The following is a 21,235-nucleotide window of genomic DNA, read 5'->3' on the forward strand; positions in this document are numbered from 1 at the left end:
TGGAGAGGGTTCAGAGGAGGGCAACAAAGATGATCAGGGGACTGGAAACAAAGCCCTATGAAGAGAGACTGAAAGAACTGGGCCTGTTTAGCCTTGAGAAGAGAAGACTGAGGGGAGATATGGTAGCACTCTTCAAGTACTTGAAAGGTTGTCACAGAGAAGAAGGCCAGGATCTCTTCTTGCTCATCCCAGAGTGCAGGACACGGAATAATGGGCTCACGTTACAGGAAGCCAGATTCCGGCTGAACATCAGGAAAAACTTCCTGAGTGTCAGAGCAATACGACAATGGAACCAATTACCTGGGGAGGTGGTGGGCTCTCCCACACTGGAGGCCTTCAAGACGAGGCTGGACAGCCATTTGTCAGGGATGCTCTGACTTGGATTCCTGCATTGAGCAGGGGGTTCGACTCGATGGCCTTGTAGGCCCCTTCCAACCCTACTATTCTATGATTCTATGCAGCAGCTACAGACACCATTTTGTTTGCAAGTTTTTTGTTTTTGTTTTGTTTTTTAAACACGATTTTTGGTACCCCCCAAATTTCAAAGGGTAACAGGGGCCACACTGGGGAGCTGCATGGGTGGCATGTTGCCCACCCCTCTTTTAAAACATGGTCTCAGTTTCACCAAGGCAGGACCATTCCTGCATTACAGCTAAGATGGAAATTGCAAAAATCCATGTTTCAAGATTTCATTGCAGTTCTTTAAACCTGATGAATTAAGCAAGCGGGCATTCAACTTCCAAGTAGGACATTTTTCTTCTCCCCTTAATGCCACAGGCAAACTGTCACTGAAGCTTATCTAATATGACAATGCACTGAAGGGACAATTTTGTGCAAGGAAACATGTTTGAAAAATAAGTGGTTATTCTCCCAACAATTACACCTGCCATCTGACAGGAAGGACCAGCAGCAACCATTTCAGCAGGCTGCAACAGAGGGAGATGAGATGGGAAGCAGGACTATTCTACCAGCCATGCCAAAAGACCAGTTGCTTTTTTTCTTTTGAAAATCCGGAGCCGCCCCTTCTCCAGGGTGGCAAAGGATTTCATGGCCTCTATGACAACTCTGGGACTGTCCCAATATGTCATCGACCCAACACATGTAGCAGGGCATACTCTAGACTTCTTTTTTTTCATCTGGCCAGGGAGATGATGATCTGAAGGTGGGGGACTTTGAATCAGTCCCTTTATCAGGGTCAGATCATCACCTGCTGAGAAATAGCCTTACGGGAGCTTTTCACCTCTGCTAGGGTGGGGGACCTATTAAGATGGACTGCCCCAGGAGGGTAACGGATCCAGATGGCTTCCACAGCCATCAGGGCAGGGCAGGGGTGTTCCAGCTGGGTGTTCCAGCTGATATGGCTGACTCTGTCAAAACCCTGGTTGCTCTGTGGAGTGCAGAAATGACCTGGGCGGTTAACAGGATTGCTCCTAAGTGCCCTCTCTGGAGTAGAGCTCGTATGGCTCCGTGGTATACTCCAGAGATAAGAGTCATGAAGCAAAATAGGAGACAGCTTGAGTACAGACAGATGCAACTGAATACTGGTGTTTGCCTATTGTCAGATACATTCAGGGGGAGTGAGGGTGGCAAAGAAACCGTATCTCTCTGCCTCTACTGAATCCTCCATGTGCCACCCAGCGGAGCTTTTCAGGGTTTTCCGGGGCTTGTTACATGCTGGTTCTAAGGACACAGTGGATCCATCAGAGGCCCACTGCTAAATGTTTGAAAGGCAATTCCAAGATAAAATCTCTTGGATCTGCTGGGACTCCAGTGTTATCAGGGGAGGTATCCAGAGCACACCCCTAACCTGTTTTCTTGAATGAGTTTCAGTTGGTACAGCTCGAGAGACTACAGAAATTCTAAGGAGCAGTAATGTATACTGGAACACAGGGCTCCACAAAAGGGTAGGAGTTGTCTAAATGCCCACGTTATTCAAGTGGATCATCTCTCTGGAAGAGATGGAGGAATAAGGGAGAGGGAGAGGAGGCAGAGCTACTCAGCAAGAAGGAGCCATATTGTATTTTAGATTGTACATTTAAAAGCAGTTTTGCATAAGGAAGCATCTGGCAAATATCCCTCCCAGACCATCTTCTCTGCAGCTGGAAAACAGAGGGTTAAGTGCCCATCACATCCAGCAGCTGCAGCAGCCAAATTAGTCATTTGCTGCCCTAATGGAAACCAATTACTCAGCTTTGATTTTCACTTCCCTCAAATAAAGTAGCATGGATCTCACTGGAAATTACACTCTAGCCGCTGCTCTTCCTGCCCCAGCAATTATTCTACAGACATGTCTGGTCAACTTTCACACCTGCTTAAGCAGTGCAGGGGGCAAAGGGTAAGTCAATAGCATGCAGTCTTTCTCTCCGTTTTTGCCCATCCTGCAGAGCAAGAATAGCTTTCTACAGAGTGAGAATTACTAGGTGAACCCAGGCAGCTCTATGTCCCTTTGTTTTATCATATTGACCAGAGATTGCTTGTTGCATTTTGACCTTTCTCCAGCCCAACAGTCTCACCGGACTACTGACTTTGCAAATACATTCTCCAGTTCATAAGAAACAAATTGAAGCCACAATACTGGATCAGCCACAGACAGACATGGGGAGAGGTGGGCAGGGCATACCAATACAAAAAGTTGAAAAGTCTCCAGAAATTTCATAGATACAAACGGAAACAAAGAGAGGCAAATCATGAAGCAAGTGTCCGAACAACTAGATGCGGCTATGCAGCAGAGATTGATAAAGGACAATGGTTATAGTTGGCTTGATCCACCTTTCAAAAACTCTCCATCTGCCAATGAGAATTCTCTCCTTCCCACCTTCAGCAAATCCTCCCCCCTCTCGCCCCCCCTCTAATGCGCGCGCGCGCACACACACACACACACACACACACACACGCTTCTTGGACAGGGATAACACTACAGATAACACCTTAGGAAGATCATCCACACAACAAGCCAATAATCACTGCACCAACCTATGTGAGAATAGAATAAGGGGAAAGATGCATGCACAGCAAGAGTGGGGTTGGGGCTTCCTGCCTCAACATCTCAGTTCTAGAACACTCCAAGCAAGGGTCTGTGCAGGCACAGAACCCATACATGTGATGCACAGACCATGAAGAAGAAAGGACAAAATTTAAGTGGGAAGGGAGAGGCAACTTTCCTGAATGCTGGCATCATTCCCTTAGTCATGTTTCTCAAGAACATTAACCAGTTTTTTCATGCAGAAAAATAGAAAAAATGGAGCAGGAGCATTGCAATGGCTGCTGGACAGGTCTATCTGCTCCACCATGGCAGGGCAACTAATTATGCATGACTCTATTAAGAAAAAGCTGGCAGCAATCTAATTCAAGAATCATACACCTTATGTATGATTCTGCTGTTGGGAATTTTGCAGTGGTATGAGGTCTTGTTCTTCCTCATTACAGAAACACATTGCTAGGATAATGATGTTGCACGCTACTCCTATCACTGTACTAATATGGTAAAGCTAAGGTAGCAATGAAGGGTTAGGACTGGCGGACTGGATCATGAATGTGGTCATAATGCAGCATAGCAACAAAAAGGATGTCACTGCCTCTAGCCATGAGCCATCCCTCAGCACACTACTTCCTGGTGAGGACCCCAGTGGGGAGTTTGAGACAAGTGCCAAGGGAGTGACTGATTAACTTCAAAAGGATGAAAGGCCCAAACATACATGCCACAGTGAAAAGAGAAGCCTGAAGTGCTAGATAGCAAAGAAATCTCAACTTGCTTTGCTTGTGGGCTTTGTGGGAGAGGGGCACCATCTGTAGAGGTAGGAACCATTTGGCATCTGGTCCTGAGTTATGCACAGAATGTGTAATCATGCCTGCCTCAGTTTTCTCCATCTGCAAATGAAGATAATTGAAATTCCAGAGGTGCAACACTGTACCAACAAGTCACCAGACAAAAATCCATAAAACCTACATTAGCTTTTGCAATTATCTTTGTGATTTTCAAGTAGTCACTGTGCTGTCTTTTTGCTTCAGCATCCCCTCCTGCATTGTACTATGTATGTGTATTTATACATTATGCTGCGGTTTGGGTACCTAACTACAAGCTTTCAAGCAGTCCACATTATGGAAGTCTGTGAAGGTTTGTGTTCACTGAAACTGACATAACTACAAACAATTAACAAAAAGACCTTAACAGATTTAATCACAGAAGCTTCCATGAATTATTATCGTGAAGGTCACAAAGAAACTGTGATTATACCACAGACATAACGTGCAAACAAGTTCTAAGTAGACAAAAATGACTAACACTTGGGGGAAAGGAATGTATCCCACTCTGTGAAATACTCGGAATAATAGGGTCACAATTTTGGTTGTGTCCTCTTTGACTGCTGTGAGGCCATGCTCCCCCACAACCCCAAACACAGCCAAGATCCAAGAATGACTGAACTGAGAAGCCTTATAGACACTCAGAGGCACCTCGAAAAGCAGAGGAGCCTGGGCTGCTTAACAGGATCATGACCATCCTTCTTTAACCAAGCCTGCTTCCTCATCTCTCCTCGTAATCGTGCTGCTAGCACAAGCTGCTGCAATTCTTGTGTGCCACTCGGATGGCCAGTCAGTCTCAGAATAGCTGTCCAGGATTGTTCTGCCCTCACATGGTATAGCAAAGAAACTACATGCCATTCAAAAAAAGAAGAAAAACAATCTTCATTACTTCTCTTCTCTCCTCCCCTTTCTATCACCACTCCCTCTTAACACAAACCAATGGAATTGCTCCTTGGTCCACAAGGCTTACCCTTCAGTGTTCACGGGCAGCTTGCAAATAGGAGCAGAAGAGGGGGAAAGTGTTTGCATACACTGAGCTCAGCTGAAAGATGATACAAGCGGCAGGAAGGACTGATGCTGCTCAATATAACCAAGGAAGAAAGGCTTCAGGGTAAGAGCTGCTTTTTCTGACATTTCCATTTGGGATTACAGAGGTGAAGGAATGTGCTCCTACCTGAGCCTCCATTATGATGGATCTGTACAGGAGTTGCCTAACCACAGGATGAGGATCCACTAATGGAAACTTTGGGCTCTAAGGATGCTTGGATCAGTAAAGCAGAAAATGGATCTGACTTCTCCATGTACCCAACTTACTGAAATGGCAGCCACAAATGGATGCATGGTTAGGGTATTTGTGGGGGAGAGGCAAGTCCAATAAATATGTTCAAGGTTTCTGAAGCAGAGTTCAAGAGGATCTGTATAGGCACACCTTGTCTTTGAAATTATTGGGGGCAACAACTGTACACAGACTCCTGCCACTTTGTAGAACTCCAAAAAAGCGGCATGCTGAGCAGCAGTCACATGCCGGGATTCAGCTGCAGCGTATTGCCTGGGCAGCACCGGCTTATTTTGAGCAAGGCATACTACCTTTTCAGAAGCAAGACTTGAACTCTCTGCAGGCACTGCCTTGACCTTAGCAATTCATTCTGCTGCTCTCCATTCATGCTACAGTGTTCTGTGGCAGGGTTATGCTCAAGTGTGAATATTACTTTGGCAGCTTGGTTCCATGCTGCTGGCAATACAGGGTGAACTCCATTGTTACATGATGAATGTGCTGACATTGGCTACATTTATTTGGAAACTCCTCGGAAACCTGCTTGTATTCTTTGAACTGTGTGTTCAAGTTAGCACCTTAAACAATTTCTCCACTCTCGTGAGATGCCCCGAGGTTTGCATTTGTACTGCTGATCTCTTGAGTTGTGCCAAGAAGAATCTACAGCAGGTCCCTGTCACACTGCCTCCCACAGCCACCACCTTGGATCTCAGCCACAATGCCATTGTTCGGCTGGACGATCATTGGCTGACTGCCTTACCACGCCTCCAGACCCTTAGGATCAGCCACAATAAGATCAGCAACATCACCCGACACGTATTCTACAACGCCACTTCCCTGGTACACCTGGACATTTCCTCCAACTGCCTGCACACTGTGGAAGAGTACTACTTTGAAGGCCTTGTGAACTTGAAAGAGCTCTTGCTGTACAATAACAAAATTGTACAAGTAGATGCAAATGCTTTTGTCCGGCTAACCAGTTTGCAAAAGGTCTATCTAAGTTGGAACAGGCTAACTAAATTTCCATTTGAATCCGTTCAAAGACTTGAATATCCTTACCTGAGGACCCTAGATCTTTCTGCCAACAACCTAAGCAGCATTCCTGTTCAAGTAATATCAGCCTTGCCTGTGTATATTCAAAATGGCTTATATCTTCACAACAATCCTGTGAGATGTGACTGCTCTCTCCATCGGATGCTCCAGGAATGGAAGCATCGTGGTTTCAGTTCCGTACAGGATTTCAAAGAAGAACACACTTGCAAAGCCTATGCCAATGTTCCTCTCTCTTTGATCAACACCTTCAAGTACAACAAGTATTTTGAAGATTGTTCCTGGACCCAAAGCAGTCTTGACATTCCAAAGGTGTCCTGCAAAGTGGGAGGATCCTTAATAATGCACTGCAACATAAGCCTCCAGGACAACAATACCACTACCTATACGTGGATCTCTCCCCACCATGAATTATTCAGGTATCCTGAGCACAGTGATCAGACACATCAACCTTTCAAAAATGGAAGCTTAAAGATCACAAAAGCCAACAAACTTTTGCATTCTGGTGTTTATGTGTGTATAGCGATCCGAGAGCTCCAAAATATCAGCCAGACACATGAATTCAATGTCACAGTTCAGTACCCCAAATCAATTGAGCCTTTCAATACTGGCCTCACAACCCTCTTAGGGTGTGTGGTAAGCTTGGTACTAGTCCTTATATATTTGTACCTCTCGCCATGTCGCTGCTCCAAGTGCTGCAAGAAGCCTGTAAGTCCTCCCCAAGACTGCAGCGCCCAATCATCTATCCTCAGTACCACCCCACCGGCCACAGATGGGCCAAATCGCAAGATCAGCGCAAACAAGCATGTTGTTTTCTTGGAGCCCATCAAGGAGGCCCAGAATGGCAAGGTCAAGCTGGCTGTCAGCGAGGACTTTCCCAACGCTAAAAAAACCAAGCTCCTGCAGCTTAAGTTGGACACTGAATCAATCAGTTCAGTCTTTTCTGACCGTCCCATCATATCCTATGAGGCACGAGTCCAGTCACCGGCAGATGCATAGCAAGCAATCCCCAGAGAGAATGTGGGGAGGGGGGGAGCTGGAGTGGGGGCTGAAGGAAAATCCATTTCTTTCATGGTAGGGTGAGAAGAAAAATATTTATGAGGCATTTCCTCACCAAAATGTACGAAGGTTATTTTTTTTAATGACTCTTGGATGGAGGATTATGGTTCACTCTTATTTTCCATCATCTCCCCCAGAATAGTGATGTCTTTTCTTCCAGTAATTCCAGTCCAACTGTCCCAGAATCCACCTATTATGCACAAGAGAAGCAACCATATTTTATCAAAGAAGAAACTGAATTCTCTTTACACATCCCAGATGACTGCAGCTTGCTTGGTAGAAGAGACAATGCAATGTTGTAGCAGAGGGTACCCTTAGAAAACTGCTATGGAATACAAGCTTGTGTTATGGCTTTGATCTTCAGAGAATAAACATTTGCTATGTAACAAGCCTATGTTTTCATTTCAGGAGAAGAAAGAGTGCCCTGTCCTTGCTACACAAGCAGAGGGGGCCTTTCTTACTTTTTACCTGCTTTAGCCAGCTACTGCTTCTAATAGGGATTTGGAAAATAAATCCCTGAGCCCACTCTTTCCCAACTTCCAGGCTGCATGGAACAAGTCACAGCATGGTTAAAAACTGAAGCATTAGGGAGGCCACAACCCCTGCTCCAGATGACCTCTTCATACTCTTGGATATAAGCGGTCAGCCACGTAAGTGTCAGGAACTATAAGAGTTGATCTTGTGCTTGAACCAGCTTAACAAACTTCTTTATTCCATTGGATGCACTAAACATGCTAGCTGCCCCTTAAAAGCTCCCTGGGTTTCTCTTTTGGTGAGCAACCCTTTTTCAGGTTGCATTCCCTAATGGCAATCAGGCAGTGTCATAGCTAAGATCAATTTTTACTAACTCAGGAAACCCAGTATTTTTAGATCGAGAGCAAAACAAAAACAAAAACTATGCCAGAAAAATATCCTTGGGTTTGACTTGAGAAAGGCAAATTACTCCCCTTAATGTCACTACAACAGAAGGAAATTTGGGGTCCAAAATGATGGGTATTCAGACAGGGTTAAAAAGGATGCTATTCTGGACACAGTGCTGATGATCTTTTGTTTGGGCTTTTAATGTACAATTAACCTATGGCTGTTTCATTTATTTAGCTACATAAGACATAAGCGCAGTCCCTGGTTTGTGTAGGTCTTGACATGGGAAAAAGTGTGTGTGTGTACGTGTGTGCGTGCATGCGTGTGTTTGCTCCCTCTAAACATAGCAATTCAAAGCTAGAATTTCCTTGTCATTCCTCCCACTGCCCCCCCCCCCAAACAACTGTAAATCATTAAGTCCAGGAATGTATTAGATTATTCATGCACTTAGTGTAATACCAATGACCCAACAATGAACTGGTCAGCGTTTACCATGTAACACAAGTCTTAAACGAACAATCTCCCTGACTTCTTTCTCCTTGAGAAGGACAGGTTTGCTTGGGAGAACCAAGCAGATAGCTATTTTGGTAGTACTCTAATCCATGTAATGAGAAATTGTAACCTGGGGCTAGATGTCCTTTCAAGTTACATTTAAATAAAATGCCTATTTTTAAAAAATGTTGTTTGCAAGTGTCTTTGTCTCATAACATTGTGGGACAGAGCTGGCTTCTACCTTCTCTATGACCAGGTAAAACTTCACACACGAAGTGCCAGATCATCCAACATTAATCTGCCCAATTCAAACGGAGCACAAATCTATACCAATCTAAACAAAGGCAGCCTAGCACATTAAATGATACAGTTGTCTCTGTTAGTAAATCTAAGTTATAACACAATTTAAATTTGAGAGGGTAGGTATGATTGGAAGGTGTAAGGAAATGAATGGAACACAGAGACTAGTGTAAAAGCAATTGTGAGTCTGTGGGAAGAAACTTGTCATTATTTTTTATATGTATAAAAATGCTTCATTGTTTGTAAGCACAATATAAATATGCAATGGTGGTGGCGATTGTAAGAAATATTTGGACATTAAATGGTCCACAGACCACCATATACCAACACAGACTGCAGTAAGATAACATGGCAGTAAGCATTGCATTCTTATCAAGGTGGGAGGTGATGGATAGCTTAGCACTTTGATACAGTGCAATTATTTTGATTAGTTGTGTATACCATGAATATACAATTATATGAAATGATAGCGTCAAGGCAACTTCCTGGATTCTTCAGAATTCAGGTCCAAAGTTAGAGGTAGTCCTTGGTCAGCAGCAACCCATTCTCCTAGAGAGCCACTTGGACAAAGGAGTGAGGGCTTGTGGCCTAATGCTACAATCCCTACCCTCAAAAGTGGCCTGCGAGCAAGTTCTGTTGCCATACATACCACTTTCCCCTCATCTCTTTCACCTCTACACTGGTAGCTGGGGATTCAGATGGGGCAAGATTTGGCCCACAGGCCTCCAGTTGCTAATCCAGTTGTGTGTCCTCCCTGCCCACCCCCAGGCACCATTAATTTTATTATGTTTTTGCATTTTAGTCCACTTTATCTCTAATGGATCAGAATGGGTAACATTTAGTAATCACATCCTTAATTCTCTTTTCTTTTTCTTTTAAACACCCGCTAATGAATCTCCCATTTATGCCTGGCCACAAAAGCTTGCCTGAATAAAAGTAACGTGCATTATGTCTGGAAGGTACCTAGCCTTGCACTGTACATCCAACAGGTTGCTCTCAGCTGACTTCACAGATTGCAAGGGTAATGGTGGAGATGAATGTGCACCAGGTCCTGCACTCAAGGACATGGACAGACACACACGCATGCAATCAATCAATCCTGACCCTTGTTCTGCAGCCACTGAGAATGCATGAGAATAGCACATCTCTTGCTGCTTTCCTACCTTTTTGAGCATAAACATAAGACTGGAACTGAAAGGATGAGCTCAGTGGCAGACATGGAAGTTCATCTCCCACTCAAGTGATGCAGAGCCAATGTTCAAAGGTGCAGTGCATGCCCACTTCGTTCAGTTTCCTGCTAGAGATGGTGGGCACTTGCATTCCCTTCAGGAAAGAAAGCAAAACATTCCACTTCTTGGACAAGCACAGTACAAAGCATTTCCAGGGTTTCTTTGGATCTGGCTCTACAGTTTCTAAGGCCATATCCACTAACTCTACAGATCAGAAGAACCCTAAGCAAGGGATCTGATTTACAGGAAAAGGAGAAGAGACAATAAAATTCTGTTTGTTTAGATTTTATTATGCACACCTTGTGGGTGCAGTTTGATGTGGAATCTGATGTTGGATTTGATTTCCTAAGATTTATAGCCTTCTTTTATGAAAATAAGCAGGCAAAGCCTGCTGATGGATCAGAATCCAAGGAGGAGGAGTGATCTTGAGCAGAAATTCCAAAATGGACAACTCCTACTATATCTCCATCTATTATGCCAGCCCATGAGTCATTGCCAAAATAAATTCTGCAAATCATTCATTTTAATTTTGAGAACTCACACTTCTTCTGTATAATAAATAGCTTCCCTGATTAAAAATCACAAATAAGCATCCAGAGGCTGAAAAAAGCAATCTAGGAAGATATGGCCTGCTGAAGCTCCATGTAGCTTTGTTCTATATGTGTGGCCCTACTGTGTGTTAACTCTTCCCAGACAGGGCTTCCAGCTTATTATGCCCACATGTTCTGCCTAGCCCACCCAATTACTCAAACAACTGGCAGGATTGTGGACAAGACACTAGACCAAAGCCTCTATTTCAGTCTTGACTTACTGAATCCTTGAAGGCCACAGCAATGCTGGGCTGTTCTCATCTGGCTTTGAGCCACATGCTCGACAGAGTCAGCACAACACTGTCAAAGCTCCAGTTCAGCTGTGACTGGAACTCTAAGGCACATGCTAAGCATGTAACCAACAGGACAAGGTCAGGTCATCTCAGCAGAATATGTCCTACTCAACCCCCAACTCCCAAGCAACCTTAATTTCATATCTGTCATTTTCCACAGTTAGCACTGCGTTGCTTTGTTGCCAAAGTCTATTTCATTAATTGAGTGTGTTAATGGGACTCTTTCATGTGTGTGTAAATGGGCGTGGTGTGCAAGGCATGGGGGAAATTAAATGATTGTACGACTTGCAGCTTTTATTCCTGTATTTGACTTGCTAAATACATTCTAGCAAGGTTGCGGTGACCTCCACAACGCTGAACTACTGAAACCATCAGCACAGATCCTTCTGCCAAAATGAGTAGATCCTTGGTACCCACAGGCTTGTACCCAGATCAAAGCTGCACTCCCCAGAAAAGAAACAGATTGTCGACACAAACCTCAGTAGGTAGCTGGGAATCCTTATTATACTGCTTTTAGGGGAAATTGGAATTACAAAGGAATATTCTTCCCCTCAGTCATCTTTTGAAAGGGACTATGGGGCTGAAACTAAAAAAGGGAGAAAAAGGGAGAAAGGAGGTCAGTTCCTACTCCAGAATTGCCAGGAATCTGAGATTCCATTAAAAAGATTTATTTCTGCAATGGTGAGAAAGAACCAATAAAGGGTTAAGAGAGCTAAGAGAGCAGGAGATGCATGGCTTAATATTTTCATTTGCTCACTGTGCACACATACTGACCCAGCATTTCACCTCCCAAAGATACTCTTCCAGAATCCAGAAAAAACAAGCTACATTTGGCCTTAACCCCTGCTCCCCATGGCCAGTAGTTACGTCTTATCTCATTAAAGGCTAGCTATATCTCAGCCCAACAGGCCCGCTTAAAGAATGCACAGAGAACTTGGTTAAAGGTGCTAACACACCAACATGAACACTACAGAGCAAACGATGCAACGAAATAGCGCTGTGCTGCCAAGGACTGTCACAAGCTCATACCTTTGACGGCCTCAAAATATTGCTCATTAAGGCTTGAAAACCACATGGAAGATTATTAATATTGACAAGTATCATCTGAGATGATCAGGATAACAGCTAAGTAAAATAATCACTAATTTAGTCCATTAGCATCCTTTGCTCACTTCTTCTGAAGCACACATAAGTAGCCACTGATATCCTCATATTCAAAATGTGGAGATCTACTAATGACAGTTAGCTCGTTAGTTTGACTGTATTCTTATGCTGGGGCCCTTCAAACTAGGGTCAAAGCAGCATACAGGGAAATGGCAGAGTAGCTAGGCCAAGATTTCTAGAATGTGAGCTGTGGACCTTCCTATATAGTCTGTGGCCAGAGTCAGCCCGAGTCTGGGAAGAACGGCACACAGGGCAGCAGTCAGAGCTGACATCATTCTGTACCACAGCCCAGTTCTTTGTCAAGAAAATGCTAATAAGTCACTCAATGCAAATATAGGCCTCCTTTCCTATGTATGCACATTTTGTATACTATTTAGCTCCTTAACAACATCCAGCCTGAAAAAAGAATGTGTAAATGAACAGGTGTAAATGTATGGTAGTTAGATATAAAAACAATATGAACAAAACAGCAGCATTTTTCAAAATCCCTTTTATCTGATTTTGGCTACTATAGCTAATATGTGGTTGGGAATTGGTTCTATCTGTTCTAATCCAATGATGAATCATAAAATTACTGCTACATGCCCCAAACCTTTCGGATGCAATGGGATGGGCCAGAAATGTAAAAAACGGTCTTTTACCTAGCAGGAGAAGCTTCTGGGACAGATTTTCTGCTTCTGCCTAACAAATCAGAATAGACATACTGAGGAGCTTCAGGGAAGAAATCTTACTGCAGGCTCCTATACATGTCTTCTCAGAAGAAAGCCTTTCTAAATTCAATGGGGCTTAGTCCTGGGTAAGTGGGTATAGGATTGCAGTTTTAGTTATTGCGAATCCCACAAGGAGAAAAAGCAGGGGAGGACTTGTACTCATATTACTCTCCCGTGGTTGCTCAGAGATATTCTCAAATTGCAAAAGGAAAAGGCTACAGTTCTTGTACACAGACATGCTCCTTGGCAAAGCAAGGAGGAAAAGAAGAAGAACGGGGGGGGGGGGGGAGAATGGGAAAGTCTAGCACTGACCTGTTCAGTTCAGTAAGTTAGAAAGAAAAACCTGCACAGGATTCCTCAAAAAGCAAATACTGATACCGAGTGGAAATCATCATGATATATGCAAGAAAATGAAAACTAGTTATACGGCAGGCATTACAAACACCCAGTCAATGTAAATGAACAACCTGTGTATATAGTACAGGAAAGCTATTTATTATTAATTTATATACCCTTTTACCTGCTAAAAAGCCATCAAGGCCATGTATAGCAATTCAAAACAATAATACCACAACACAATAAAAACAGTAAGAAACATTAAAAACAGTAAAACTACATATTTTAAAAGGCCAGATTAAAAAGATGCATCTTCATACCTTCTCTAAAGGGAAAGAAAGTGGGGGCCAATCATAGTACTTGAGGGAGCACATTCCATAGTTTGGGGAAAACACAGGGCCTCTCCTACAGATCCTAATACCTGGGCAGGTTCACAGCAAGACAGGCAGTCCCTTAGAAACCAGCCAAGGCCCTAAGCCATTCAGGTCTTTAAAGGTAAAAAGCAACAACCTGAATTGTGCTTGGAAAGCAACTGGGAACCGCACAGGTCTTTCAAGACAGGTGTAATATTGTCCCTATACCATGCACCAGTTAGCAGCCCAGCTGCCATATTTTGTACCAAATGAACCTTCTGGACACTCTTCAGGGGTAGCCCACATAGATGGCAATCTTACAATTATACAATAATTTTTACTGTTCTACAGTGGGCCACACGTAAGAACATAAGCCTTCTGTCTGATCCAGCATGGTTCTTATCTAGCCCAGCATTCTGTTGTGATCAACCATATACCTCTTGAAGCCTCCAACAGGACATAAGCACAATAGCACCCCCCTGCTCATGTTCCCTAGCAACTGGTATCCAGAAGCACACTGCCTCTGATACAGGAAGCAATGTATAGCCATTTTGACCAAGAGCCATTAATGGCCTTATCCTCTATGATTTTGTCTAATTCCATTTCAAGCTGTCCAAGGTGGTGACCATTACTACATCTTGTGGTAGCGAATATCATAGTTGTGTGAGGAAATACTTCCTTTTATCTGACTTGAATCTTCTACCAATCAGCTTCATTGGATAACCACAGGTTCTAGTATTAACAGAGAGGAAGATAAACCTTTCCCCAATCCACTTTCTCCACACCATGCATCACTGTATATATCTCTATCACATCCCCCTTTACTCACCTTCTTTCTAAGCTAAAGAGCCCCGAACATTGTATGTAATCTTTCTTTATAGGGGAGCTGCTCCAGCCGCTTGATCATTTTGGTTGCCTGTTTCTCCCCCTTTTCCAGCTCTACATTATCCTGATGATATTACATAACTGATGATATGTTCGTTTTGGAAAGTCTTCACCATGAGCACAGCCATGAATTTTGACTTACCTATACAATGCAGCCAAGTCAGTCTGCTCCCTGAAATTGCCCCTTCTCCTAACTACAGACAGGGTTCTCCTTCAATCATGACATCATCCTGGTTGAACCCCCCATCAATTGGAGTCATTTCTGGAGGCCCTGCTCTGCTTTCTGCCACCAACAGATGTGTACCTGCAGGGATGCAGGACAGGATCTTTTCAGTAGTGGCATCCTGATTGTTGGAATTTAATCTCCCTTCCCAAAGAGATTAGACCAGTCCCTTCTTTGATGTCTTTCAGATGGGTGGTAAAAACATTCTTGTCCTGCCAGGCTTTTACTGCATTTTAATCTTCCCAAGTGTAGATCCATTTGATCGGTTTTTATTCTGGATTTCTAATGCTCTCCAGTTTTAATTGTAATGACAATTTAATTGTTCTGAACTCCCTTGGGTGCACTTTTAAGGGCTGGAAGGTAGTTTATATAATCCAGGAAATATAAATACAATCCAGGAAAAAGGATATACTCAGATTGTGCCTGACCCCAGAAATCTTCAATTTCATAATGCAAAGTAGTCAACATAGTAACCTAAGCAACTAAGAATAGAGAAGGTAAGTAAGAGGACATGACAGAGGGACGTCCAAAGGCTTTCTGGTGTTATCCAAGCTCCTAATTCAGACAGCAGAGGAGGACAGCAGAAGGGCCATATTTCAGTGGCGGGGCACACGTCATGCATGCCAAAGGCCCCAGGTTCAAACCCTGCTATCTCCAAGTAGAGCTGGGAAAGACTCCTATCTGAAACCCTGGAGAGTTGCTGCCAGTCATTGTAGACAATACTGTGCTAGATGGACCAATGGTTGGAGCAAGTATAAAGCCATACCACCTTATGGATAAGGCAACTTCCTATGTTCCTACAGAAAGAAGGTAGGCTGTACCACCTTATATCCACTAAGAAGGACATTTACAGGTAAGTTAAAATGGCTGTTCTTCCACATAGTGGCCTTAGAGCAGTCTATCTACCAGGATATAGAACAGCAGCTCCATCTCAGGTGGGCTACGCTCTCTCTGCATCCATTAAGGCAGTATCTTCAGATCACAGTGTCAATCTTATCACGCCTCATGAACATGGGAATTAATGTCCACATGTCCTGTTTACACATGTCTTCCACAGGAGAACAATTCCAGAAAGCTGTCAAGGGGACAACTGTTCCTTTCAAGGAATGCCCTGTGGGAGTTCCTTGCCCAGAAATTTTAGACTAGCACGATGCACTCCTTCAGTCATCTAGACAATGCTGACCTCACCCTTTTGGCCAAACCAAACACCTTGGCTAACTGGGAGAAAGAGTAAAGCCATTGATAAGCCATGACTAGAGGTAGTGTGGAGAGAGATTATTCTCACCACCGAATCATTTCTCCTGGCATTATGTACACAGAATGAAAAACAGTGTCTTGTGCTTGCCTCAGCAATGTGCTACCTTCCTATTCCCACCAATTCCCAAGAGGGAGTGCAAAAATGCATACGCACCAACGAACATATTAGAGTCTCAAAAAAGGAGAAAACATTTTCAAGTGTTTGCAAGATAGATCACAATTTGTGATCTAATTATGAGATGAACAAAGAATGATAGGACTGCATATTTCTGCTTTGTAATGTCAGAACCTTGTCCCTCTGGAACCTATCAAACTTCAGAACATAATTCTGAGCCACTCTCTCTCAGATCCGGGTATCTGATGTTACTTGACTGACAAAATGAATCAAATAACTCCCAATGGGAATGCAAGTGAAGGCTGGGTTGACATGGGACATCTGAGCACCCTTGCAACTTGTGAAAGAAGAGATGGCCTGTCTCAGTAAGGATCGCTGAGGTGAGAGGATGGCTTGATCCCCTATTTGGTTTTCCAGCTCTTGGCAGACTTTGACAGGCTAGACTGTATGGAGGGACAAACAGACGGTACTGTTCTGGCAGTAGGCCATAGTTCCTTGTATCCTGGAAATGATGGACAGTGAATCCATCCCTGCTACGAACTGACTTGGTTCAGATAACACAACAGCCCATTGTGGGTTAATTAACCCTTGGGGACCATGGCGGATACTGTCCACCAATATTCAACCCCCAGCCAGAGGTTGTCATGGCTTGTCCTGTCGTGCTAACCTGGCTGGGAAGGGTTCTTTGCAGGTTAAACAACCCTCACATAAACCACACTCTGTTCTAGGATTATGCAAGGGTTGTTTAATCCCCAAATAATCCTGCGCAGCTATGTTCGCATGACCCGACAAGCCACGGCAACCTCCAACCAGGGTTTGCATAGTCATAATGGTGGATAGCACACACCATGGCGCCCCCCAAGGGTTAATTAACCCGCCATGGGCTATCATGTCATCTGAACCAGGTCAATACGTAGCACAGATGGGTACACCATCCCCCACTTTCAGGGTCCAAGGAACTATGGCCTATTGCCAGAACAGGCCAGTCCATTTGTCCCTCCATGTAATCTAGCCTATTGAAGTCTGCCAATAGGTTGCAGCGCCCCAAGAGTTTAACCATGATGGGTTGCCTTGTTGTCCAAATTGGCCCACTGTGTGAGGGAGAGGACTGACATGCAGTGAAGACCACTCTGAATAGGCCCCAGACATTCTGAGCTGAAGGATGGTGGAAGACCTCCACACAAAGCAGGATGATATAATCCCAGCAAGGTCCATCTCCCAACACTGTAGGGGAACGAGGAGGTCTGACTTGCAGGCCAAAGCCCAATATCCCTTGTCAACCCTGCCCTACCTAGGAGGAAGCATAAGGGTTTCCAGGCCTCCCTCATTGTTTGAACTGATATTTCAAAACCCCAGTCTTGTTTGTTCTACAGCTACTCAGAGTGTCTGCCCCAAAAGCACAGTGCCATGAGATCCGACCTTTAAAGACAATAAGCAAGGGAGAAAAACTGTTTCAAAGTAACAAAAAACCAAAACAAGACACTATTTGATTGCAACTTCCAGAATCATTAAAAAAAATGGATAATGAGGTCTCCAAAAGACCATATTTCATTCCCATCTGCTTTATTCTTACTCCTGTCTAAAACACACAGCAGTGCTTGTTTTCCATCTAAAAGACAGACAAAGCAAATATACATAAAGCATAAATGTGCCTATGCTCATATTCCACCATCTGTGCAATGTCTAAAAGCCACCCATTTCAACTGCATGCCTTTGGTGCCTTCTGAAGGGGAAATGAACACAAACAAACTCAGTGTAGAAATCTGCATAAGTTCTAACAGAGCCATGTCAGTGCAGAGAGGTGCATAAACCTGTTGTATAAACAAAAACACACATGTGTATCAAGGTACAGATACACCACACTGACTCAATAAAACAAGGGGAAAGAAGTACCAAGGCAAGTTTTCCAAGCCTGGTTCTGAAACCATCAGATTGATTTTACAACATTGCTGCTGAACTTTCGCAGCTCTGAGCTGCTAGGAAATATCTTTAAGAGAGAAGCCCCACTGAACTCTGATTTGCTCTGTGAAGAGATGAAAGCACAAAACAGCAAGCCCTTGTAACAATGAGCACCGAGACGTGTTTTATCCCTAATAGTTTAACGATCTACACTTTAAAAAACAAACTTTGTTTTATCTTATTTGAATTACATTAACAGTAGAATGCTCTTAGAGCACCCCACATTTAATTAGATCCCTCCAAAATGATGTTTGGGGTATCGGGGGCTTATAGGCCTTTTGTTGACAATGTGACAAACACAATGAAGGGAAATCAGATTTCCATGAAGTGGTTATGTTTGGCCACCCCTCTCAGAACTCTGCTATGGTGCGTTAGTCCCTCTGAAAGTGCAATTTTCCAGATATCGGTGAACCAGCCCTGCATCGTGCAGCCAGCATCTCTTTTCCAATGTTGTACTATTTCTAGACGCGCTGCTATCTACAAAAACAGGACTACCTCACAGTGTGGCAAATTGCCTCTTGCATTATCCATTAAAGACAGCAGTGCTAAGAGGGGTTCTGGCACAATGATGCAACCAACAATATTTGAAATCACCCCAAATACTTCAGACCAGAAGTGTTGAACCTGGAGACAGTCCCACCACATATGAACCAGTGTCCCAAAACTCCTGCATCCCCTCCAGCAAAATGGAGACAGGGAAGGATTCATCCAATCATGTCTGGTTGGAGTGCAGTGCCATCTGTATATTGTTTTAATTGTCAACTCTTTCATATTGGTAGCAATAGTTTTAAAAGGCAGTTTGGTCCAAAGTTTATTTCAGCTGTCATTGTTTATTTGGCACTGTAGATCAGTTTCCCAGACTGTCTTTAAACTTTGCTTGTCACTCATCGTTGCTCCCAAAAGTATGTTATAAAAGTTAGATAAGAGTCCTTTTATGTTCTCTATGGTTTGAAGGCACAAAAATTCAAAGTTTGTTAATGAGCTGGCTAATGCCATGTTTTCCACCTTGTGAGCAAATACTTTTATCTGGAATTTCAGCGTCCACCCAGCTCGTGTTCCAACTAATAGATCATTCAGTTTTGCAGTTGAAATGGGCTGCCCTTTGTCTACAAGATCCTTCAGTCTATAATGTCTTCTAACTTCCCATTCCCTGTATTGTCCATATTTGTCCTGCTGACAAAATGCCAGATGATCCAACAACGGGAGAAGACAAGAGGGAAATGGAGCGAGCTGTGTCACCCATCACTTCCAAACTGAAAAGCTGGGTGAATGGGTTGGTTATGTCCGTAACATTGTTCAGGAGGCAGCAACGAAATCCATCCCAAAGAAAAAGAAATGCAAGAAGCAAAGTGGCTGTCTGATGAGGCTTTACAAGTAGCTGAGGAAAGAAGGGAAGCGAAAAGCAAAGGTGAAAGGGGAAGATATATCAAATTGAATGCAGAGTTCCAGAGAATAGCAAGGAGAGACAAGAAGGCCTTCTTAAATGAACAATGCAAAGAAATCGAGGAAAATAATAGAATGGGAAAGACTAGAGATCTCTTCAAGAAAATCGGAGATCTCAAGGGAACGTTTTGTGCAAAGACGGGAATGATAAAGGACAAAGAAGGCAGGGACCTCACAGAAGCAGGTGAGATTAAGAAGAGGTGGAAAGAATACACAGAAGAACTATACAGGAAAGATCTTAATGTCGCTGATAGCCATGATAGTGCGATCACTGAACTTGAGCCGGACATCCTAGAGAGTGAAGTCAAGTGGGCCTTAGGAAGCATTACTAACAACAAAGCTAGCAGAGATGACAGTATTCCAGCTGGGCTATTTAAAATCCTAAAAGATGATGCTGTTAAAGTGCTGCACTCAATATGCCAACACATTTGGAACACTCAACAGTGGCCACAAGACTGGAAAAGGTCAGTTTACATTCCAATTCCAAAGAAGGGCAACGCCAAAGAGTGTTCAAACTACCGTACAATTGCACTCATTTCACATGCCAGCAAGGTGATGCTCAAAATCCTACAAGCTAGGTTTCAGCAGCATGTGAACTGAGAACTACCAGAAGTACAAGCGGGGTTTTGAAGAGGCAGCGGAACTAGAGATCAAATTGCCATCTTTCGCTGGATCAGAGAGAAAGCAAGAGAATTCCAGAAAAATGTCTATTTCTGCCTCATTGACTACGCTAAAGCCTTTGATTGTGTGGATCACAACAAACTGTAGCAAATTCTTAAAGAGGTGGGAGTACCAGACCACCTTACCTGTCTCCTGAGAAACCTGTACGAGGGTCAAGAAGCAACAGTAAGAACCGGACATGGAACAACCGATTGCTTCAAAATTGGGAAAGGAGTACGACAAGGCTGCATATTGTCTCCCTGCTTATTTAATTTATATGCAGAGTACATCATGAGAAACGCCGGGTTGGATGAATCACAGGTCGGAATTAAGATTGCCAGGAGAATTATCAACAGCCTCAGATACGCAGATGATACCACCCTAATGGCAGAAAGCGAAGAGGATCTAAAGAGCCTCTTGTTGAGGGTGAAAGTAGGGAGTGCAAAAGCTGGTTTGAAAGTCAACATTAAAAAAACGAAGATCATGGCATCTGGCCCCATCACTTCCTGGCATACAGAAAGGGAAGAAATGGAAGCAGTGACAGATTTTACTTTCTTGGGCTCCAAGATCACCGCAGATGGTGACTGTAGCCATGAAATTAAAAGACGCTTGCTCCTTGGGAGGAAAGCTATGGCACACCTAGCCAGCATAGTAAGAAGCAGAGACATCACCTTGCCGACAAAGGTCCGTCTAATCAAAGCTATGGTTTTCCCAGTAGTAATGTATGGCTGTGAGAGCTGGACTATAAGGAAGGCTGAGCGCCGAAGAATTGATGCTTTCGAACTGTGGTGCTGGAGAAGACTCTTACGAGTCCCCTGGACTACAAGGAGGTCAAATCAGTCCATCCTAAAGGAAATCAACCCTGACTGCTCATTGGAAGGACAGATGCTGAAGCTGAAGCTCAAATATTTTGGCCACCTAATGTGAAGAGAAAACTCTCTGGAAAAGACCCTGATGCTGGGAAAGATTGAAGGCAAAAGGAGAAGGGGATGGCAGAGGATGAGATGGCTAGATAGCATCACCGATGCAATGAATATGAACTTGAGCACACTCCGGGAGAGAGCGCAGGACAGGAAGGCCTGGCGTGCTATGGTCCATGGGGTCACGAAGAGTCGGACACGACTTAACGACTGAACAACAACAACAACCAGTTAGTGGATCTCGGTGTTTAAGAAAAAAAAG

At 43.7% G+C, this 21,235-nt stretch overlaps 2 protein-coding genes across 3 annotated transcripts in view; one reads left to right on the forward strand and one right to left on the reverse strand.

Annotated features, from left to right (window-relative positions):
- The window catches only part of RNF123 (ring finger protein 123), a 122,259-nt gene that overhangs the window by 31,885 nt on the left and 69,139 nt on the right, over positions 1-21,235 (reverse strand). The gene's annotated exons all lie outside the window — the stretch shown is intronic.
- AMIGO3 (adhesion molecule with Ig like domain 3) lies at positions 5,528-7,123 on the forward strand. The gene has a single exon (XM_084839523.1). It carries the CDS (start codon positions 5,528-5,530, stop codon positions 7,121-7,123), a length of 1,596 nt encoding a protein of 531 aa, XP_084695649.1.

This window comes from Heloderma suspectum, chromosome 2 (assembly GCF_057233095.1).
Source record: "Heloderma suspectum isolate Gila_16-S chromosome 2, 16-S_ref, whole genome shotgun sequence".
Taxonomy (NCBI): domain Eukaryota; kingdom Metazoa; phylum Chordata; class Lepidosauria; order Squamata; family Helodermatidae; genus Heloderma; species Heloderma suspectum.

Coding starts and splice junctions, on each gene's coding strand:
- AMIGO3 (XM_084839523.1), top strand. CDS start 5,528: ATGCTGCTGGCAATACAGGGTGAACTCCATTGTTACATGATGAATGTG.